The sequence below is a fragment of the Lithobates pipiens genome, unplaced genomic scaffold (genome assembly GCF_037356315.1).
Source record: "Lithobates pipiens isolate NorthernLeopardFrog02 unplaced genomic scaffold, aLitPip1_a1.2 Scaffold_23, whole genome shotgun sequence".
In the NCBI taxonomy this organism is placed as follows: domain Eukaryota; kingdom Metazoa; phylum Chordata; class Amphibia; order Anura; family Ranidae; genus Lithobates; species Lithobates pipiens.
In genome coordinates this window covers 255,839,764-255,864,191 of record NW_027507785.1, presented here as the reverse complement: position 1 = coordinate 255,864,191, position 24,428 = coordinate 255,839,764, and the positions used below count along the sequence as shown (strand labels likewise).

General features: G+C 45.5%; 1 protein-coding gene across 3 annotated transcripts in view; it reads right to left on the bottom strand.

The window, feature by feature from the left end:
* LOC143928280 (putative ferric-chelate reductase 1) overlaps positions 1–24,428 on the bottom strand; it is a 147,717-nt gene that overhangs the window by 72,007 nt on the left and 51,282 nt on the right. For all 3 annotated transcript variants that reach the window (XM_077453066.1, XM_077453068.1, XM_077453067.1), the window contains one exon: positions 8,181–8,241. In XM_077453066.1, coding sequence (XP_077309192.1) covers positions 8,181–8,241 — 61 coding nt within the window. The remainder of the gene's footprint in view (positions 1–8,180; positions 8,242–24,428) is intronic.

The window sequence follows — 24,428 nt, the reverse complement described above, 5'->3', positions numbered from 1 at the left end:
GAGTGCACATGCTCAGCGTCCTATCTAGAGGTTGTCTTTGGGAAATAGATGTATGAGTGGTGCTAGCATTGCTGCAGAGGTGGAAGAAGTGGGGGTCAGCCTGTCAGTGCTCAGACCATACGCCACTCACTGATTGGTATGCAAATTGGTATGCATGACTGTCATTCCAGAAGTAGGGATGGCCTTGCGGTTCGCCCGGCGGTCGGTTCGCGGAGAATTTTGCGTGTCACGATTCGCCAAACCGGCGGACTTCTGGCGCTGTTCGCGCGGTGGACATATGTGTTTACATTGTGAAAGAACTTTGACCCATGATGATACATCCATCATGGGGTACAGGACAGCCAATTGAGACATTTCAGCACATGGGCAATTGGACATTCCCCCTACCTTATAAATAGACCTGATCTGGCGGGAGGTAGCAACAACCGCCACTCAGCAGTCTGACGACAGTACCCAGACCAGCCCAAGGAGGAGGTTGGTCCCTGCTGTTGCTGCCTACTCCGAGATCTCTAATTATAGCGGTGGGGAAGGTGACGTTGATGATGACGTGTCTAGTGATGTCACGTGGGTGCCCACAAGAGAGGAAGAGGAGGGGAGTTCAGAGGGAGATATGGACCAGCAGATAGGGAGGAGAAGCAGGGGGAACTTAGATTGCACAGGAGGGAGAAAGCATCCTGCTAATGTATCAGGAGCGAGACATCAACCATGTACAGTCACATCTGGCGCTCCCAGGATGCCGGAACATGGCTCCGCAGTGTGGGCTTTTTTTAACGTGTCCGCTGCTGACAATAGTTTTGCCATCTGCAATCTTTTCAGTCAACGCATAAGTCGCGGTAAGCCCAACACTCACCTAGGGACGGCCGCCTTAAGAAGGCACATGAGTTGCCATCACTGAGCCCAGTGGGAGCAACGGAACCCACAAAGCCACACTCCAGGCTCTCACCATCCAGCCTCGTCTTCTAATTTTCCTTCTCCTCTCTCCTCACAATTGTCCTCGAGCGTAAAAAAATAATGACGCCGGATAACCCTCTTGCCCAACGGTTGACGGCTGGCTTGTCAGAACTGATAGCCCGCCAACTACTGCCATATAAATTGGTGGACTCGGAGGCCTTTCAAAAATGTGTGGCCATTGGAACACCACAATAGAAGGTCCCAGGAAGGAAGTATTTCTCACAGAAGGGCATCCCAGAGCTATATGGCCATGTTCATCGGCAAGTGAATGTATCTCTGGCACAAAGTGTCGTGCCAAGGTACATCTGACCACAGACACGTGGTCTAGCACACACAGGCAGGGAAGGTATATAACTTTTTACTGCCCACTGGGTGAACCTTCTGATGGCCCTCAAGCATGTAACCCGTGGCAACCGTGTAGATTTGGTTTTACCGCCATGGATTGCATGCAGGCCTGCCTCTTCTTCTCCTCCTCCTACTCCATCCTCCTCCCTCTCCTCCTCGGCTGACTCCTCCTTTTCCGCTGCTAGCGTCTCTTCCGCTGCGCCGCCCAAGCTCCCCAGAACCTATTCAACATGCCAGGTGAGACGTTGCCATGCTGGGCTGCGTCTGTTGTGCCTGGAAGCCAAGAGCCATACTGGCCCTGCACTCTTTTCAGCTTTGCATTCACAGGCAGATCAGTGGCTAACACCGCTCAATTTGACAGTTGGTAAAGTGGTGTGTGACAACGGTGCCAATCTGCTTAGCGCATTGAAACAGGGCAAAATTACACACGTGCCATGCATGGCACACATCTTAAACTTGGTCGTGCAGCGATTCGTTGTCCAATATCCTGGGGTCCAGGACATCTTGCGGCAGGCAAGGAAAATCTCGGCCCATTTCAGAAGATCTTACACGGCCATGGCTCGCCTTGCTGACATTCAGCGACGACACAATCTGCCGGTCAGACATCTTATTTGCGATTGCCTGACGTGATGGAACTCAATCTTCTATATGCTTGATAGGCTGCTCCAGCAGAAACGTGCAGTTAACAACTACCTGTACGAACTCTGCGGCAGAACAGGTTCTGGGGAGCTTGGTTTTTTTTCACCGCTCCAGTGGCTGCTCATGCACGATGCATGCAGACTTCTGCGGCCATTTGATGAGATCACCAAACTGGTCAGTCGCAGCCATGGTACCATCAGTGACATGGTACCTTATGCCTTCTTTATGGAGCATGCATTGCGTTGTATCGTTGATCAAGCCGTGGAGGAGCAGGAAGATGAGGAAGTCGCAATGCTGGATGAATTCCCAGGGGGGCTACTCTATCTGAGACAAGTCAACAACAGGAGTCTGAAGAGGAGTCAGAGGAGGATGGTGCCGGAGCGGATGAGGAGAAGCAAGAAGAGCATGCTTTAAACCTTTCTGGGATCCCTGTTGTTGTGCATGGATGGGGAGAGGAGAACGAGGAGGATGACATTATCCTGGATGATGAGCAGGAGCCAGGCACCACACCGATTCCAGTTTAGTGCAAATGGGGGCCTTCATGCTGCAGTGTTTTATCAGGGACCCCCATATAAAAAGCATAAGGGTCAAGGACCAGTACTGGGTGGCAACGTACTTAGACCCCCGGTACAAACACAAAATGGTGGAAATGTTACCACTGTCTTAGAGGGCTGTCAGAATGGAGCACTTCCAGGCCTTGCTTCAAAAAAATGCTGCATTCTGCTTTTGCGTGCGCTGGCAGAGTAGGAATTCCCACTCCCAGAGAAAGAGTAGCGGGTACCAATCCAACAGTGCCTGCCAGAAGTGGGCGGTTTGAAGATGTGTTGGTGACTTCTGATATGAGGTCATTCTTTCAGCCGACCCATCCACAAGTCTCATCCGGATCCAGCATCAGGGAATGCCTAGACTGACAGGTGTCCAACTACATCTGGTTAACTGCTGATGTGGACGCTCTGAGGAGTGATGAACCCCTGGAATACTGGGTGGGCAGGAGAGGGGCTGATGCTCATCCTTGTGGCCAGGCACTTCCACGTTGATCAGTCAGCGCTCATTCAGTCTCCATAGAAGGATGTAATGCGCCCGTGAATGGGAGATCACAAAAGAGGCTTGGAACGCACTGTGGAGCGCACCGTGGAGTGCGGTGCAAGGTTGATGACGTCAAATAATGCGTTTCTGAGTATTCGAGCCGTGGATGACACGCGGCGGCACTCCTTTGTCAAGCATAGGGGATGCTGGGAGGGGATCAAGCTTAAATAGTCTGTTTAAGAACAACAGCGGGGGGAGGGGCCGGTATACAATACACAACTCGGGAATACAAGTGCATGATTAGTAATGGTAATACAAATACAAACAAAAATCACAACAAATAACAACAGAAGATACACAAAAAAAATCAACCGGTTATCCCATACATAATGAATTGAAATATGAATTATATGTAAAAAACAATAATTTCAATAATAATTTAATCATAATTTAAATATCAACCTTTATCAAAATTAATAATTAATGAAAATGTGTAGTTGTTTTAAAAAAAAAATATATAGATATATAATGGGTCACAGATTAAAAAACTATAATAAGTAAAAAAAAAAAAAACATAATAAGGATATGAAGGTAATAAATTAATTATTAATAAGATTGAGTAATAATGATGATAAGGAATGGATTGAATCGGTATACGTACTAAATTTATAAAACATCGATTATAAGAAAAATGGCAGCATGAAAAAAATTGCTATTAATTTTACTATATTATATTCTCATGGGATAAAAGATATATTATAAATTATATGGGGATGATAAGGGAAGGAGATGAGGAAAGGGGGAAGAGGAAATGAAGAAGGGGGAAAGGGCACTGTACGATATGAAACAAAAAGGGGGGGTTGGAAAGGGGGGGATTGGTGGGGGGAGGATATGAGATAATACTTACTGATGGAATGGTTCCCCCCCCCCCCCATGTATAAGTGCCTGGCACATGTACTGTGACATACTGAAGCAGAGCATGATCTCCTCCCTTCGGAGACTGGGTCGCAGGGCAGTATTCCAACATGATGATGACCCCCAAACAAGTTGAGGGTAAAGATGATAGATTGGCATGTCTCCAGGCCTAAACCATATTGAGCATCTGTGAGGCATCCTCAAAAGGAAGGTGGAGGAGCACAAGGTCTCTAACATCCACCAGCTCTGTGATGTCATCATAGAGGAGTGTAAGAGGACTCCAGTGGCAACCTGTGAAGCTCTGGTGAACTTCATGCCCAAGAGGGTTAAGGCTGTGCTGGAAAATAATGCTGGTCACACAAAATATTGACACTTTGGGCCCAATTTGGACATTTTCACTTAGGGGTGTACTTACTTTTGTTGCCAGTGGTTTAGACATCAATTGCTGTGTGTTGAGTTATTTTTAGGGGACAGCGAATTTACACTGTTATACAAGCTGTACACTCACTACTTTACATTGTAGCAAAGTGTAATTTCTTCAGGGTTGTCACATGAAAAGATATAATGAAATATGTACAAAAATGTGAGGGGTGTACTCACTTTTGTGATATACTGTATATATATATTTTTTTTTTTATAATAAACATATCCTTTAAAACACTACAGTGGCCCAATAAATGTTCCCTACAGATGTCCTAGTGAGTTGATTGAATATTTGGCAACAAGGGTCCAGCTTTAAAATACAAGTGGATGTAAACTCCCATGCACTTACCCCTGTGTTATAGCTTTTATACTGTAACAGTAAGCAAAAAGACAGCTAGAACAGTGTTACTGCAATATGAAGAGCCCATTGCTGGATATTATTAAGAGGCCTAAAAGCAGATGCTGACAGAGGTATTTCTGTACTGGGTATGTTCAGTAGGTTTGGGAATTAATGTATTTTCTGCTGTGTAAGTTGCATTGCTTAGTTAATCTTGCTCAGTAGAGGTGTTGCTGTTTGGTATGTAACGGTTACCTCTACTGGACAGGTTTTCCCGGGCTTTTCTGAAGACTACTGTCTCCTGCTGGACAAAACATAAAAAGGGAACTGAATCTACATCAGGAGCTCTTTCAGGACTGAACTGCTAATATGTAAGCTACCACTCTGCCAGGATACCACCCATTTTGTTTGGAAAATAACTTTGTCGTTCAGTTCAGCTGTCTGGTCTTAAGTCATTAAAGGGGTGCATGCATGGTGTTTCATAAGAAAAGGACTTAATCAAGGGGGCAAAAGAAATTAGAGAAGATACATTACAGAGGCCTAAGAAGCAGAGAAGCTATCCTAAGGAAGCAATATTTCCATTGCTAAAGATTACCATACTTGTGTCAAGTGCTTAAGCACACAACCAGCCAGTAAGCGGGTAACATGTCATGGTAGACGGAGTGAAGGGGTTTTATGCTTGGCCCTTTTACTGGCAACTGGTTCCCCACATACTGGAACTATCCTCGTAAAACAGAGTTCCTAGGGACCTAGCCTGGGAGTCACGAGTAATGAAGTAAGGCCTCGGGAGGAGAACAAGCATTTGTTTATTAATACCGAGCTTCAGGGCTCAAGTCCTGCGGGAACGCATGGGAACGGAGTTCCTGTACTTTTTCCACAACAGGAACTCAGTTCCCCTTAGCAGCCATGTCTTGCAAGACTTTGAAGTAGGCGAGCTCTGTGGCAGGTGCTACACCAGCAGCTGCCGACACAGCTCACAATAGTAAGTGCCGCACCCCTGACCATTCAGGCATTGCCAGTAGGGGGCCCCATGACAGCTTCCACTTCAATCTACCTGTCAATCACAGCTAGCTGATGGGTAGATCAGGCCCCTGCTGCTAAGAGATTGTATTTAGTCAGACCTCTCGTGATGCACTCCTCCCTGCCGACCCCTCCTGATTTTCTGTCTCCTCCCCCCCCCCAGTCTCCTGCATACTTGCTCTGTGTGTCCCGCTGCATGAGAGATCCCAGAGGAGGAGCACAGCTATTCTGCTCATAGGAAATGCAGGGAGAGAGGTGAGCTGACCAGATAATGTGCAGTTCATTTATGATCTTTCCATTTAACCCTGTGATATCCAAACTCTGTTCAATGAAAAGTGTAAACTCACCACATAAACACTCTATATACAAAATAACATTCCCCAATAAAGATCAGAACATGATGTTCACATTTGCATGGAAGCACAATTGAATGAATGCTGATTATTCAGAGAATTACCGTTTTTATGTTTATTGATGATTGTCTTCTTTTTATGTACTTACTGTTAAGCTTCATACACAAAATACGAAAATTGGATGAAAAATACCTCTTTTGAAGCGTTCGTGCATATGAGCGTATCATTTTTATTTTTTTTGGTGGGGGAGTGGATCTTGGGTGGGAGTTCCCACACTTTTTTACACAGGACTTGACCCCTGCCGAGCTTCCTGTATCCAATAGAAACATTCAAATTATAGGCATTGGAAGTGAGGTCACAGGACTGCTGTGTTGGTGGAGACTGGTACATGCTCTGCTCTACCAGCTGATAAATGCTGCACACCTGGGGAGAGGTGAAGTCTAATGCCACGTACACGCGATCAGACTTTCCGGCAGACTTGGTCCAGCGGACCAGAATCCGTCGGACAATTCGATCATGTGTGGGCTCTGTCTGACTTTTGGGAAGAAAAACCTAGAAATAGAATGTTTTAAATCTTGGTCCACCAGACCAAGTTCCTATCGAAAAGCCCGTTCGTCTGTATGCTGGTCCAACAGACCAAATACAACACAAGGGCAACTACAGCACCTTCCCGCGAGAATGTTTCCAGCATGATCCTTTTTGCACTGGTTCTCAGCTACGGGGTACTGTACACCAGGCCCTTAGGTCTGGTATGGATTTTAAGGGGAACCCCTACGCCAAAAAAAGGGGTGGGGTCCCCCCAAAATCCATACTAGACCCTTATCCGAGCATGCAGCCCGGCCAGTCAGGAAAGGGGGTGGGGACGAGCGGGCGCCCCCCCTCCTGAACCGTACCAGGCCACATGCCCTCAACATGGGGGATGAGTGCCTTATGACGTCACAGTCCCGGGGCATGCTGGGACTGTGACGTCATAAGGGACAGGGTAAAAGGGCAACATCAGCCGGTGACCCCGCCCCTTATGCCTATATAAGTCGACACGCACCGTGTCCACAGCATCACAGTGGGAGAGAGCATCATGTCAACATCGGAAGAACAGAAGAAGGAAGAAGAAGAAGACGGTGAGGACAACGAAGGAGAAAGCCGGGCCATCGCTAGCAAAAGAGCGGCAAAAAAAGAGCAGAAGATAGTGGAGGAGCCCAGCGAGAAGAACCAGAAAGCGTGGAGAAGTCGGAAGAAGACCCCCGAAGTCGGAAGAAGACCCCAGAGCTGCCTAATAAACTACTTTAAAAACCTGTGTATTGTGTTTTTTTATTGACACGTTTTTCCCCCAGGTGAATGGGTAGGGGTACGACGCAACCCCATACTCTTTCACATAGGGTGGGGGGCCGGGATCTGGAGGCCCCCTTATTAAAGGGGGCTCCCAGATTCTGATTAGCCCCCCGCCCGCAGACCCCGACAACCAACGGCCAAGATTGTTGGGACTCAACATGGGGACAAGTTAATTTGGGGTGGGGGGCCAAAGGGTGCTTTCTTCCCCAAAGCACCCACCCCTCGTGTTGAGGGCATGCGGCCTGGGATGGATCAGAAGGGGGGGTGCTCGCTCGTCCCCACCCCCTTTCCTGACCGGCCGGGCTGTGCACTCGGAAAAGGGTCTGGTATCGATCTTGGGGGGGCCCATGCTGTTTTTTCGGGGTAGGGGGTTCCCCTTAAAATCCATACCAGGCGTCGGGGCTCGCAAGGTGTCAATCTCTCCGATGACTTCCATTTCTAGTCCTGTCGTATCTGGAGTCTGCTGGAAAGTCAGTTCGTGTGTTCGCAGACCAGCTCATTCGGAAAGTCCGTCGGACCTCTGCCGAAAGTCCGTCGGGAAATCCGTCTGACCTAGTTCGACGAAAAGTCCAGTCACGTGTACGCGGCATAACAGTGTGTCCATACTGCATATGTGTTAACAGCGTAGAAGTTTTGCCACAGATTAAAAAGACAATTGTGCTCCTATAGGAGCATTGCCTTAATGCTGATTTCACATGACCACAGCCTCTGCCTGCCACTGAGGGTGCTATCAAAGGCTTGCTCCGGGGGCCCCACACTACAGTGCTGAGCTCCTCCCACAAATCCATGCATCTAGTTTTATTCTTATTTAAAGATACATTCAATACATAATTTTCACTTACTGTTAACACAGGACTTTCAACTCCTACCCAGAATGTGCTTCGTGTCTGGACAAATGTTGCTCTGTGTACAGAAAAGGAAAGACATATAGATTATCTACAGCATAGCTTTGATGATTAGAATGATTCAGCAACATTATTTTGTTATATACAAACATTTATTCCATTTATAAAAGGTTGAGATTGATATTTCTCATGTAACATATCAAATATGAAGTTCTATGCATGTACTGTTTATATACTGTATATATCACTTACTCCCATGGGAGCCGCTGGAATTCTGACCAGGTTTTTGCACAGTAGATTTCCACGCAGCCAGGCACAAGATCAGTCACACTTTTCCCCAATAACCAGTCTAGGATTAATGTTTTTGTTGTTTTAATTTTTGTAGAACTTGGATAGGGTTGGAAGAATTGAGTGGGATACTCAAAAACAGAAACTATGTACAGGTTTGAGGACAATAAACTCCTTTCTGAAAAGCTGAAGCAGAAGTCCTTGCTCATAACAAACTATGGACTTGGCTTGTAGTAGAAACAGTTAAATGCAGAGCTGAAGCAGAAGTCCTTGCATATAGCAAACCGTGCACTTCCTTTAGAGCAACAAGAACAGAGTCTCTTCACGAGGAATCAGATAGTATAAACTCTTCAGCACACCAGCCGATGTCTCCTTTAGCAAACACACACAGCTGACTCTCTAGCACAAGAGGGGTGGCAGCAGCCCAACAGCCTCTAAGATCTCTCAGTCGGTACACACAGAATGTCCATGGACAGTTGGTTGCCTCCTTCCAACTTCCAAGCATCACCTTTCTCCAGTGAAACCTGACTAGGTCTTCAGCAGAGATCCTCAGAGATCCTCAGCCCCTTAGTCAGCTCTCTGTAGCTTCAGCATCCAGGCCCTCCAATTGCCCACTTGAGGCCTCACAAACAGAAAGCACATGGTAGCATTGCCATTGAGGGCAGCACGCCCTACAGGCTTGATTGATCCTCTCCAAGACAGACCCTGAGCTCAGTGTGCTCAGAGAATTTATACAGACTCCCCGCATGCCTTCAAGGCCCTGTTTCCTGGGATTAGCAAAGGGCTGAATAAATGTTCATACTGCCATCTGCATAGCTCCACACCTATGTTTCAGAGACTTCTCCATCTCTGAAAAACAGAGGAAGTAACAGACTGGCAGCAGATGAGAATCACTGAACTGACCTAATTAATCATCTGCTTTGGATAAAGTCAGCAAAACAAAATTTACCTGACAACAATCACAGTCACAATGGTTGCAGTGAGGCAACTAAATTTACCTATCAAAAACATACCCAGCTCCATTGAACACAGTGAGATAGCTTTAGATCTAGCTAATCCTAGCACCCACAGTATATAGGAAGCCGAAAGCCGAGTGTGGCTGAGTGTGGCCGAAAATAGCCGAGAGCGGCCCAAAATAGCCGAGAATGGCCGAGTGCGGCCGAAAATACCCGAAAGCCGCTGAGATCGGCCATGAACTACCTGCGCCATTTTTAAACAGAAAATGACTGACAAGGCTGCAAATGCAAGGCTGCATACGACTGACAAGGCTGCATTGATGGGCATTTAAATGTAAGTTTTTTTCCTTAAACTTCCCTCCTAAAAGTTTTTTTCTTTTAAATTCCCTCCTAAACTTGGGGTGCGTGTTATACGCCAGCGCGTGTTATACGCCGATAAATACGGTAGTTATTTTGATGACAAATATAAAGCTGCTTTATCAGATGGCAGATAACAATGTGTTTTAAGGTACAAAGAATGTTTGGACTATCTAAGATATTTTTTTAATGAGTGTTTTACTGTTTGCATCGATTTCCAGCTGATGTGAAAAGGGGTGAATGTGGACAAGTTATGTTATTTATTAATCTGAGGACAGTTAATTATTAATCTCTGTTCCATGCTGTCCCTTCAGGTTATTGATTATTATAGGGATTTACAGGACTCTAAAGGTTCACATGTTAGGGTGAGCAATACAATGGAAAGTGGAGTAGGTTAATTATAATGAATTACTTTTTTAGAACATTTTCCAGGAACACAAGTGACATTAAACAATCGGCTCTGTGGTATATGATCACTTTAATAACCAATCACAGAAATCACATATTACTATTTACATTTTTACTTACTGACTGCAGGACCATTGTGTTAACCCTTTCAACCCACCTCCTCTCCTTTAAAGTGTTTGTAATCCCTTACACACCACTTTTACCTACAGGTAAGCTTATAATAAGGCTTACCTGTAGGTACTGAAAATATCTCCTAGACCTGCACTGTTTAGGAGATATTTACCATATAGCTTGAGCCAATGTCATCGGTGCATGCACATGGAAGAAAGCACCATTTCTATAGGGCCCGTGCCGTGACCGTTGGCTCCCACGTGCATATGCGGGAGTGACAGCAATTGCGGCCAGTCACAGAGCCAGAGTCCATTGCCCCGGAAGGGAGAGGGGTGAAAATGAATGCAGCCACCAGCAGGGACCTTGCAGGCTGCGTTTGCAAGTAAGTGCAACATAATGGTCTAATATGCAATGCATACTAGCCCATTATGCTTTTACTTTGCAGGGGAATAAAGAGGAAGTGAAAACCTCTCAGGGTTTACTTTCTCTTTAAAGTGATATTAAAGGCTTGTTTAAAAAAAAAACACAACAAACAGGTCATACTCACCTGCTCTGTACAGTGGTTTTGCACAGAGCAGCCCTGATTCTCCTCTTCTTGGGTCCCTCGCGGATGATCCAGACCCCTCCATCTTGCCGAGTCTCCTCGCAGCAGCTTGAAATGTAATATATTGCAGCTTACCAATCATTAGATATGGCTGCATTAGTAACTTATTCATTCTGCTGAGGAGCGTGTTCTTTTGAAGAACAACAGCATTACTGGCCAGATCACCAGATGAAATTAGAAGAAAGAAAGCCTGAAAAAGAAAAGGAATGCAGCCATTGCATCTAAGAATTGGTAAGCTGCAATATATTAGATGATTGCTTTTTGGTTTAACCCTCCTGACTGTATTCCCGAGTGTGGCTTGGGTTTAAATTTAAGTACCATTAGTGGTAACCCCGAGCCACACTCGGGATTGCATTGCAGAATCCTGGTACAGCGTACTTACTTTGTCACCAGGATCCTGTGATGTCCCCCCCCCCGCTGTGTCCTCCACCGGATCATCCACCCGATGCTCTGTGTGCTGGGCTCCGTTCCCTGGGGCGGAGCCCAGCTGCAAATTCAAAATGTACACAAAACATAACACATACAATACACCTGTAATCTGTAAGATTACATTATTGTATCAAATCATTTCACCTCCCTTTTGTCCCTAGTGCTTTGTCCAATGCCCTGCATGCACTTTTATATTATATATACCATTCTTTCTTCCTGGAAACTTGAGATTGTCCATGGCAACCAGAAAGTGTCCCTACGTCAAAAGTAGTTTTAGACTAGCTAGAAAACAGTGATAGTAAATTAGAATGCTTGCAGAATTGAACGATAGCGATTAGTGGGGAAAAACATTTTATTATTATTATATATATTTTTTTTAATATCTATTAATAATTATTTATTATATTATAATTTATGATTTTGTGTTTTAAACTTTATCATACCCGGGATGTCTACTAGACTCTTGTTTTGACATATTTAAGTGTATTATTATTAAGAATTACAGGCCTACAATATAAAATGCCAAATTTCTGGCAAAACAATGTACCATTTTGAGATTCAAAAATCTGACATAATCATACCACTAGGGTGACTACTACCATTTTAACAATAGGTTACAATGGGTAACACAATCTAAGTAGAGCAGGGGAAAGAATCAACAGTTAACAGAGTCCTAATGAGGGTACTCCATCGCCTCCACCTATATGCAAAGGGACAATAGGCACCACTAGTTCAGCTTATGCGATACAGTCAATCATCATAAAAGAAGGGACTCTTGTTAGGGTTGCCACATCATCTCTTTAATCCAGGACACATATTAATTGCACAGGTTCTGTGGCTGATTAAGGTGGTAATTAAGCTCACTCAGTGCCTTATCTGCATTAAATCAGCCTTAGAACCTGTGTAATAAATATATTTCCTGGATTAAAGGGATTAAAGGGATTAAAGGGATGATGTGGCAACCCTACTTGTGATGTTATCCCAAAAGCAGATCCTCCATCAAAACTCTGGTAATATGCACTCTTCAGATTGGGGAGATCCCTATACTGAGTTACTAAAAACAAGGCACCAGCCTCCTGCATCACCACAAAAGTAATTAAAAAATAAAGAGTTCCAATATTTTAACAAAAGTAAATAAAGGCAGGCACATCAATATTCCAGTTAAGACAATCCAATGAAGATGCTCAAGTGATACCTACATTAAAATAGCAAAACCATGTAAAATGTAATTTTCTGGCTAAATAAACAGTATAACTTGCAGGCATACTCAACCAGTCTGAAAGGAACCCAGGGGAAGGGGGTATCCAAGAAATTTCTCTCTAGTTGTCAGGAGTGTTGTGAGAGAAAAAGGGACTCCAGCTGGGGTGCCAGGATATACAAGATGGAGGTGGTGGCTACCAAGCTAAATATAAAAATACTACCTGTATTTGAAGTTTAACAGTGTACATGTAAAGTTAGCTACACATGTTATAATCTGTTCTAAACAATCTACTAATATTAGACAAAATTGTTTAGAAATATGATTATTTGTGGGCTGGGCTCACACATGATGTAAACTAAACTATTCCTAAAATTTGGATGTGGCTATTGGAGATAGTGTAATGCGCTGTACACACGGTCGGATTTTCAGACGGAAAATGTGCAATCAGATCTTGTTGTCGGAAAATCTGATCGTGTGTGGGCTCTATCGGACTTTATCCGTTGGATTTTCCGCCGCACAAAGTTTGAGAGCAGGATCTAAAATTTTCCGTCAACAAAATCCGATCGCATAAATTCCAATCGTGTGTAGACAATTCCGACGGACAAAGTGCCACGCATGCTCAGAATAAACGAGACGAAAGCTATTGGCTACTGGCCCGTTTATAGTCCCGAGGTACGTGTTTGACGTCATCTCGTTCAGAACGATCAGATTTTCCGACAACTTTGTTCGACCGTGTGTATGCAACACAAGTTTCGGCCAAAATCCGTCGGAAAAAATCAGACATATTTTGTGGTCGGAATGTCTGAACATGTGTATGGGGCATTATGCATCAGTACATTACACTAAACATTTTTTTCTCTTAATAAATTACATTTCCAGGGAAGAGAAAGAAGTCCCCTTGCAGTGGGGCTTTCATGCACTGCAAGTGGTAAATGTTTTTTTTTTTGCCTAGAGTACCAGGCGTTCATTGTAGTTGATGCTGGATTTACTTTGGTTTTCCTAAAATCCATGCTAGACCTGAAAGTCCTGGGATGAATTGGGGGGGGGGGGGTACTGTTTTTTATCTTTATTTTTCATTGCTGGTATTCTCTTATTTACATTCAGCTGTCAGTGAGGAAACCCCCTGACAGCTGATGAGTCATCAGTTGTTAAAGACGCATCAGCTGGATCCCTGGCCCACTCCTTAACTGCTTGCAGACTGCCTCACGCCAAGGGTTTGTACAGGCAGAATCGTACCAGTATGTTGCCCTTTAAGAGGCGGCCAGCAGACCCGCCCGTGGCAAGCTCCGTGAGTCGGGTCGCGGGTCCCGCGGACTCGATCGCCGTGGGGATACCCGCGATCACCTCACAGGGAGGAAGAATGGGTAGATGCTGTTTTTTATTTTAAATTTTGACATGAAGTTCCCCTTAAAATCCATACCAGACTCGAAGGGTTTTTATCTATATTACCGGGAGCCGGCAGTACATTACAGCTGTGAGCAAGAAATGTAATTTTGCTGCAGTACTGTTCTACACATCACACAGATGCACCACTTTACAGGCAGACAAGGGGACCCCCAGGCACAATATTTAAAGGAATCTTTCATTTTTATTGTTTCACTTTAAGCATTAATAAAATCACTGCTCCTGAAAAAACAGTTGTTTTAAAAACTTTTTTTTGCATTGATACATGTCCCCTAGGGCAGTATTCGGGTCCCATACGCTTTTTATGGCAGCAACTTGCATATAAGCCTTTAAAATGAGCACTTTTGATTTTTCAAGTTTGTGTTCCATAAACTGTAATAGAGTTTGCATGTTCGCTAGAACTTTTTGTCTGTTTGCAGTGTTCTGGTGCGAAAAAAGGCTTTATCCCAGTACTCAGCAGTCCAATCCCTGTACCATTTGCAGAATATCAGTCTGGCCCTGATGGTTTTCCTGGCGAGAAGTGTCTTCTTTGCTGCCCTTCTTGACACCAGGCCATCCTCCAAAAGTCTTTTCCTCACTGTGCATGCAGATGCACTCACACCTGCCTTCTGGCATTCCTGAGCAAGCTCTCGACTGGTGGTGCCCCAATCCCCCAGCTGATTCAGCTGTAGGAGATGATCCTGGTGCTTGCTGGACTTTCTTGGGCACCTTGAAGCCTTCTTCAGTGCAGTGGAAAAAATTTTTTATGGGATTTATTTTCATTGCAAAGAGGGACTTTGAAATTAATTGCAATTCATATGATCACACTTCATAACATTCTGGAGTATATGCAAACTGCCATCATAAAAACTGAGGCAGCAGACTTTGTGAAAATTAATATTTGTGTAATTCTCAAAACTTTTGGCCATGGCTGTACATGGGATATTTTTTCTAATGTTTGTGACCTCTGTCAGATAAATTGCTTGAACATTTCATACAGGACAATAAAGCATAACAAGCATAGTGACAATACAAAAACTCACTGTAAAAACTAAAATAAGTAAAATTAGCAATAGTGCAAGCTTTGCTACGATATCAGAAACCACATGCGCTTACAGTATATACACAATTTCATGTGGTCTACTTGTAAATGCATGTTGTACTACAAACAGGAGATGCTCCTTTGTTTGGTACATGTGTTTTGGGCACTACAGTTTTTTTTTTGTTTTGTTTTTTAATAATACAGAATCTGAACACATTTAGTCCAACTTAGCATATAAAGCACAGAACCAGCATTACTTTAATATCCAAAACACACTCTGGTGTGCAATGTAAATATTATATATAAGTGTAAGATTTAGCACATAAATAACGCTGGGTACTTGAACATGTGCTTGTGCAAACCCATAACACATGCATGTGCATGACAATCTCTTCTACTCTTGTGCAATGTCCAATGCCTTTGACGGTTAAATTTAGATAACAAGAAAAGGACGTGCAAATTAAACTATTCTCAATATATATTTATGAGTATATACATACGTCAAAGTGTAACTTATGGATTAACCTTTGCACACTGCAAATTACAGGGTCAGGGATGACTTGCAGAATGCATAACTTTATAGAATTAAAGTGGTTGTAAAGGCTGGACTTTTTTTACCTTTGAATTCCCTGAATTAAGGTGAAAAAAATGTCCTAATCATTGTTTCGCCCCTTACCCCCCCCCCCCCCCGCCCCCATACTTCCGAGTCCTTTCTTGATCCAGCACTGTGGCTATCTGAGCAGCACCTATATAGGTGTTAGGATTAGCCAGATAGATTTAGTGTTTTGTGGAGCTGTATTTTTGATAGGTAAATTTGGGCAACCTGAGGGCCTGGATGCCGGGACGTCAGAGAGCTGACCGAGGGGCTGTCTGCTGAAGATCTGGTCTGGTATCACTGGAGAAAGGTGTAGTTTCAAAGTTGGAAAGATGTAACCAGCTGTCATGTGAGTACAGACAGTTATGAGAGATCTTAGAGATTTTTGGGCTGCTACCACCCCTCTGTAGAGCTAGGCGAAAGATTCGGCCCAAGCATGATTTCCGGCCGAACTTTTGCGGTTCGTTGAACAACCAAATTATTGGGCCGAACGACCGTTTGTTCGGTCCATCGAATGACCACAATGCACTGTGCCGCTGCACAGTGCATTGAAAGCCCTGATTGGATAAGCAATGAAAGCTTCACCCAATCAGGGCACAGAGCACTGTCAGAGCGATGATGACTGTATCCAATCATGGCTCATTGCTCTTAATCCCATCCCACACTGTAAAAGTATTCTTTCCATAGTGGCCATTTGTAGTGTGATAGCGGCGTGGAGAGAAATAGAACAGAGCTCTGTTCAGTGCTATTAGACAGTTATGCCTTGTACACACAGTCGGACATTCCAACAGAAAAATCTGTCAGATTTTTTCAGATGGATTTTTGCCGAAACTTGTGTTGCATACACACGGTCGGACAAAGTTGTCGGGAAATCCGATCGTTCGGGAACATGCTGGCGTTCGTTGCCTATGACGGAACTACACAGAGGCTAGTAGCCAATAGCTTTGGTCTCATAATTTAATCTGAGCATGCATGACACTTTGTCCGTCGGAATTCTCTACAAACGATCAGAAAAAGTCAGATCGGATTTTTTTGTCGCAAAATTTTAAATCAAGCTCTCAAATCTTTTCCATTGGAATTTCTGACGGAAAAAGTCTGATAGAGCCCACACACGATCGGATTTTCCAACAATATAATCTGATCGGACCTTTTCTGTCTGAAGTTCTGACCGTGTGTATAGGGCATTAGTGTGCTATAGTGTGCTATTCTGATTCTATTATCAGTGTAGAATATCAGTTTGGTGTGCATCTAGGGATAGTTCAGTGTGAGTGTAGTGCGACCATTCATCTTTACATTAGTGTGAATGTAGTGTAAGTTCAGTCAGTGTGAATGTGACCGTTTAACATAATATATTTTATTCCGTTACGCAGTACATTTCTGGGCGTTACTGAACTCTTAATGCAGTTTATTTCAGTTGCGTTACTGCAAGTTTAACTCTGTACAGTTCAGTGTGTTGCTGCAAGTTTAACGCCATATAGTTCTGTGCATTACTGCAAGTTCAATGACGTATATTTCATTGTGTTACTGCAAGTTTAATGCCATATATTTCATTGCGTTACAGCACATTTAACGCCTTATAGTTCTGTGGGTTACTGCAAGTTTAACGCCATATATTTTATTGCGTTACTGCAAGTTTAGCACCATATAGTTCTGTGCTCTACTGCAAGTTTAACGCTGTATATTTCAATGCATTACTGCTTGCAACTCTGAAGAATGCAGGACAGGGCTCAGTGCTGCTGCTTGTTGTGCCCCATGTCTCCATACAGCTTCTGATGATGCGAGACTTGCCAGCTCTACCCCCTCCTCCTCCTCCTCCATGCCCTCCTCTGCTGAATTGTCCTATGAACCTCAAGTACGCCCTAAGCGTTCAAAGGGCTATTCAATGAGTCAGGCTAAAAGGTGCCATGCAGTGCTTCAGCTGGTGAGTAGGGAACAGGAACCACACTGGAGCAGAGATTCTTGCAGCCCTGCAGGGACAGGCCCAGAAGTGGTTCACACCATGCCAGCTGGAGCCAGAAATGCTGGTGTGTGATAGTGGCACACACCTCTGGTCTGCCCTTAGACAGGGAATGCCTGGCACATGTCCTCAATTTGGTGGTGCAGCATTTCCTAAATAGGTACCTAGGATTGAAAGATCTACTAATGCAGGCCAGAAGAGTCTGTAACCATTTCAGGCGATCATACACAGCCAGTGCTCAGTTGACTGAAATTCTGTGGGAATTCCACCTGCCCATAAACCACCTGATTTTTGACATACCCACTAGGTGGAACTCGACTGCCAATGCTGCAGCAGCTGTACATGCAGCAGAGGGCCGTCAACAAGTACCTGTGTGAGTATGGCACAATGACAGGCTCAGGCCGGCTTGGCTTTTTCACCCCATGCCCATGGCTGCTCTTAAAAAAAAGATGCATGCACTGTACTGTCGCCATTTGAGGAGGCTACAAGAATAATGAGAGATGCGAGAGAGGAGGATTCTGGCAGTTTTGGAGGCATTGAACAGAGAAAGACATACGTCAAACAGTAAGCCCTTGTACACACGGTCGGAGAATCCGTCGGAATGTGTCCTATCGGACCGTTTTGTCGGTCTGTATGTGGTATGCATCGGACTGTTTCCGTCGGAATATCTGTCGGACCAAATTTTCCAACTTGCTGGAAATATTTTCCGACAAACTGGTCCGATCGGACATACTCCGATCATGTGTAGAGAATTCTGATCGGACAAAGTGCCACGCATGCTCAGATCAAATTCCTAGACCAAAGCTATTGGCTACTAGCCTGAACGTAGTCCTGTCGTAACAAAATAACGTCATCACGTTCTGAACGATTGGATTTTCCGACAACTTCGTCTGACCGTGTGTATGCAACAGTTTCGGACAAGATCCGTCTGACAAAATCCGGATTTGGTTGTCGGAATCTCCAACCGTGTGTACAAGGGCTTAGAGATGGTTTTCCATCCCCAGAACACGTGGCAGTTCCAGTAACTGTAATCCTCAGTGACCCCAAGGAGTCTGCTTCTCATGCCTCTGCAAATTTGTGGTGCATGGGCTCCCTCATATTTCAAAACAACAGCAAGTTCCTTAAGCGCTAAAAGCTGTCAGTCATATATAAAGGTGTCATAAACCGGTGGGGTTAGATGGACTGGAACCCAGTGCAGCTGCCTATCACTGGAAAAATGGATAAAAAGAAAAGAAAACTACAAAGCATCACTCTATGGGTAGAAACCAGAAAGTACATAACGAACATTGGTTGGATAAAAAACATATTTATTGCATTGTAGAAGGAGTAAATAGAGACTGCAGAAATCTGAAGAAAACTTGAGAAAGCTGCAAGGGTCAATCATGAAAGAATATTGCCAAAAGTAATGATTATTAATATTTAAAAGCAAACCGTACCACTGGTGACATCCGGGTGGAACCCAACTCTCCATGTAGTAAAATAAAATATTATGTAATAATATAATTTACATTCAACCTATCCTTTAGGGTATCCAAGAATTCTACCCATTTAAACCAAATTTTAGTAATATTTTTTGGTCATCCACAAGCCTCATAGGTCATTCTATTCTAAGGAAAGGCAGTATTGATTATTTAGCTTTGATACATTTTTATTTCAGGCCCCAATTTCCGAAAAGTTCAATACGTATCCAGTATAATTTTCATACATACAGTAGAAGACGAGTAACTTCAGGAATTTCTTAGTAGCATTATTCATCTTATCATTCTCTATTACACCTAGAAGACACACTTCAGGTTTACACACTATCGGGAGGTGAACGTTATCCAGTAGGAAACTCAGTCACCTTTGACCACAAAGGTATAATCTTGTTGCACTTCCACATCATATAGATAAACATTCCAACAGTCAGCTTACAATTGTGGCATAAAGCATCATCTCTTTTTTAATTTTGAAACAGTCTCACTGGGTATAGTAGGTTTGATGTAACAATCTCATCTGAATAATTTTGTCATTTGTGGAAATAACTGTATCTAAATATGTGTGCATCAGCTGCGTCCGCGCGTCTTCTGATAACTCCACTAGTTCTTATAATCACCTGTCATTCAAGTTTAACTCCTCCTACTTACCAGTCCAGATCATGCACTGAAATTTGCCCTGTCCAACAATCCACCCCCTGACCTGCCCCAATTCACAGGAATTAATGATTTTCAAAAGTTCCCAGGTATGAATGTCAGCTTAGGTAGCCTAAGTATTTCTCTCATCGGTGGTTGGAAACTTGAACAGAGGTATACTATTTCTAATAATAAATACAAAATGTAGCTCTGAACTATACATCCAAAAAAAGATCAAGGTGGTCAAGTATAAATTTAGCATTTAAGGGGAGGACAAGACTGGTCAGTGTAGGTATACCCAGAAGTGCTTGTTAGTGCAAGTAAAGACATTTCAACTTTGAAAATATCTGTCAATGAGAACTGACCCTTACCTATAATCAGTGACAAACGGGAATTAAGTAATTGACCAATTCCATGTCCATCGTCCCAGCCACAAGACATACAGTTACAAGACACAACGTTGTTAAGTATAGACTAATGTGTCCTTTTTTTTTTATTCACAGGGAAACATATTCCCATCTATTGCCATGCTAATTCAGTGTAGCATGTAGTGATGGACGAACTTCCGACGGGACGTTTCGCGAACGCGAAACGCGAACGGACACAAACGTTCGCGAAAACGACCGTTCGCCGCGGGCTCCATTGACTTCAATGGGAGGCGAATTTCGCAAACCTTTAGGTCGAATTTGCGGCCACGGGGTAATTATTAGGGGGTAGCACGTAGTCCCACCACCTGGACAATAGCATAATACATGTATGAGGTGAATTTGGGATCGATAACTACAAGCATTTTTTTTTTATTTGGGAAATTGTTCTGACAATTCAGGACTATGGAGCTAATGAAGGCAATGGAGGAGAGGGAAGGTCAGGGACCAGGGTAGGCAAACAAGAGGGTGCAGGAGATACAGAGCACTGACAGCAGCACCGTAATACAGAGCACTGACATCAGCACCGTGACATACAGCGCTGACAGCAGCTCCGTGACATACAGCGCTGACAGCAGCTCCGTGACATACAGCGCTGACAGCAGCTCCGTGACATACAGCGCTGACAGCAGCTCCGTGACATACAGCGCTGACAGCAGCTCCGTGACATACAGCGCTGACAGCAGCACCGTGACATACAGCGCTGACAGCAGCTCCGTGACATACAGCGCTGACAGCAGCTCCGTGACATACAGCGCTGACAGCAGCTCCGTGACATACAGCACTGACAGCAGCTCCGTGACATACAGCGCTGACAGCAGCTCCGTGACATACAGCGCTGACAGCAGCACCGTGACATACAGCGCTGACAGCAGCTCCGTGACATACAGCGCTGACAGCAGCTCCGTGACATACAGCGCTGACAGCAGCTCCGTGACATACAGCGCTGACAGCAGCTCCGTGACATACAGCGCTGACAGCAGCTCCGTGACATACAGCGCTGACAGCAGCTCCGTGACATACAGCGCTGACAGCAGCTCCGTGACATACAGCGCTGACAGCAGCTCCGTGACATACAGCGCTGACAGCAGCTCCGTGACATACAGCGCTGACAGCAGCACCGTAAGCAGCCCCAGGAGGAAGTCAGCACAGCACAGGGATGGTGTGATCCCCTCATAATAAGAACCCCCAGGAGGAAGTCAGCACAGCACAGGGATGGTGGGAGCCCCTCATAATAAGAACACCCAGGAGGAAGTCAGCACAGCACAGGGATGGTGGGAACCCCTCATAATAAGCAGCCCCAGTAGAAATATGACACCGCTCAACCTCTTCAAAGAGGAGGGTAGGGGCATATAGTACGGTGTGCTTTTTTGGGTCAGGGAAGTGAGCCAAATGAATTAAGAAGGTCTGTGTGCTTGATTCCAAAAATTGTTTATAGACATATACATGGTCTACTGATCACATGTGTTGAATTCCTCCGAGATCCATGCCTCATTCATTTTTAGAAATGTGAGGTAGTTAACACTGTGGTGAGCTAGGCGAGTACGCTTATCGGTCACAATCCCCCCTGCTGCGCTGAACGTCCTTTCGGACAGGACACTGGATGAGGGGCAAGCCAACAGTTCGATTGCAAATTGGGCAAGCTCTGGCCAGAGGTCAAGCCTGCCCACCCAGTAGTCTAGGGGTTCATCACTCCTCAGAGCGTCCACATCGGCCGTTAACCCAATGTAGTCGGACACCTGACGGTCTAGGCGTTCCCTGATGCTGGATCCGGATGACACCTGTCGATGGGTCGGCTGAAAGAATGACCTCATATCCGAAGTCACCAACACATCTTCAAACCGGCCTCTTCTTGCAGGCGCTGTTGGATTGGTACCCGCAAATCCTTCTCTGGGAGTGGGAATTGCTCCTCTGCCAGCGCACGCAAAAGCAGAATGCAGCATTTCTCGAAGCAAGGCCTGGAAGTGCTGCATTCTGACAGCCCTCTGCGACGGCGGTAACATTTCCGCCATTTTGTGTTTGTACCGGGGGTCTAAGTACGTTGCCACCCAGTACTGGTCCTTGACCCTCATGCTTTTTATACGGGGGTCCCTATTAAAACACTGGAGCATGAAGGCCCCCATTTGCACTAAAGTGGAAGCGGTGTGGTGGCCTGGCTCCTGCTCATCATCCAGGATAATGTCGTCCTCTTCATTCTCCTCTCCCCATCCTCGCACAACAGGGATCCCAGAAAGGTTTAAAGCATGCTCTTCTTGCTCCTGCTCATCCGCCCCGGCACCATCCTCCTCTGACTCCTCATCAGACTCCTGTTGTTGACTTGTCTCAGATAGAGTAGCCCCCCCTGGGAATTCATCCAGCATTGCGACTTCCTCATCTTCCCGCTCCTGCTCCTCCACAGCCTGATCAATGACACGACGCAATGCACGCTCCAGAAAGAAGGCATAAGGTACCATGTCACTGATGGCGCCATGGCTGCGACTGACCAGTTTGGTGATCTCCTCAAATGGCCGCAGAAGTCTGCATGTGTCGCGCATGAGCAGCCACTGGCGCGGTGAAAAAAAACCCAGCTCCCCAGAACCGTTTCTTTCGCAGAGTTCATACAGGTAGACGTTAACTGCACGTTTCTGCTGGAGCAGCCTATCAAGCATATAGAAGGTTGAGTTCCATCGCGTCGGGCAATCGCAAATAAGACGTCTGACCGGCAGATGGTGTCGCCGCTGAATGTCAGCAAGGCGAGCCATGGCCGTGTAAGATCTTCTGAAATGGGCCGAGATTTTCCTTGCCTGCCGCAAGATGTCCTGGACCCCAGGGTATTTGACAAGGAATCGCTGCACGACCAAGTTTAAGACGTGTGCCATGCACGGCACGTGCGTGATTTTGCCCTGTTTCAATGCGCTAAGCAGATTGGCACCGTTGTCACACACCACTTTACCAACTGTCAAATTGAGCGGTGTTAGCCACTCATCTGCCTGTGAACGCAAAGCTGAAAGGAGTGCCGGGCCAGTGTGGCTCTTTGCTTCCAGGCACAACAGACGCAGCACGGCATGGCAACGTCTCACCTGGCATGTGGAATAGGTTCTGGGGAGCTTGGGCGGTGCAGTGGAAGAGACGCTAGCAGCGGAAAAGGAGGAGGCAGCTGAGGAGGAGAGGGAGGAGGATGGAGTAGGAGGAGGAGAAGAAGAGTCAGGCCTGCATGCAATCCGTGGCGGTAAAACCAAATCTACACGGGTGCCACGGGTTACATGCTTGACGGCCGTCAGAAGGTTCACCCAGTGGGCAGTAAAACTGATATACCTTCCCTGCCCGTGTTTGCTAGACCACGTGTCTGTGGTCAGATGTATCTTGGCACCGACACTGTGTGCCAGAGATACATTCACTTGCCGCTGAACATGGCCATATAGCTCTGGGATGCCCTTCTCTGAGAAATACTTCCTTCCTGGGACCTTCCATTGTGGTGTTCCAATGGCCACAAATTTGCGAAAGGCCTCCGAGTCCACCAGTTTATATGGCAGTAGTTGGCGGGCTATGAGTTCTGACAAGCCAGCCGCCAACCGTTGGGCAAGAGGGTTATCCGGCGTCATCATTTTTTTACGCTCAAACATTAGGCCCACGGAAGCCTGCCTTTTTGCAGAAAAATGTGAGCTTGGCGTGATGGAAGGTGGAGTGGAGGACAATTGTGAGGAGAGAGGAGAAGGAGAAGTAGAAGACGAGGCTGGACGGTGAGAGCCTGCAGTGTGGCTTTGTGTGTTCCGTTGCTCCCACTGGGCTCGGTGATGGCTGCTCATGTGCCTTCTTAAGGCGGTCGTCCCTAGGTGAGTATTGGGCTTACCGCGACTAACGCGTTGACTGCAAAGATTGCAGATGGCAACGCTATTGTCAGCAGCGGACACGTTAAAAAAAGCCCACACTGCGGAGCCATGTGCCGGTGTCCTGGGAGCGCCAGATGTGACCGTACATGGTCGATGACTCGCTCCTGATACATTTGCAGTCTGCTTTGTCCCTGCTGTGCAATGTAAGTCATTGCTGCTTCTCCTCCCTATCTGCTGGTCCATATCTCCCTCTGAACTCCCCTCCTCTTCCTCTCTTGTGGGCACCCACGTGACATCACTAGACACGTCATCATCAACGTCACCTTCCCCACCGCTATAAGTAGAGTAGGCAGCAACACCGGGGACCAACCTCCTCCTTGGGCTGATCTGGGTACTGGCGTCAGACTGCTGAGTAGCGCTTGTTGCTACCTCCTCTTCCTGATCCAATACCAAGAGTGGCTGCGCATCAGAAATGTCCTCTTGATATGGATCGGAAAATAATTCCAGTGACTCAAGCGGAAGGTATGTGGTGGTGGTGGTGGTGGTCGTGTTGTTGGTGGTAGTGTCTT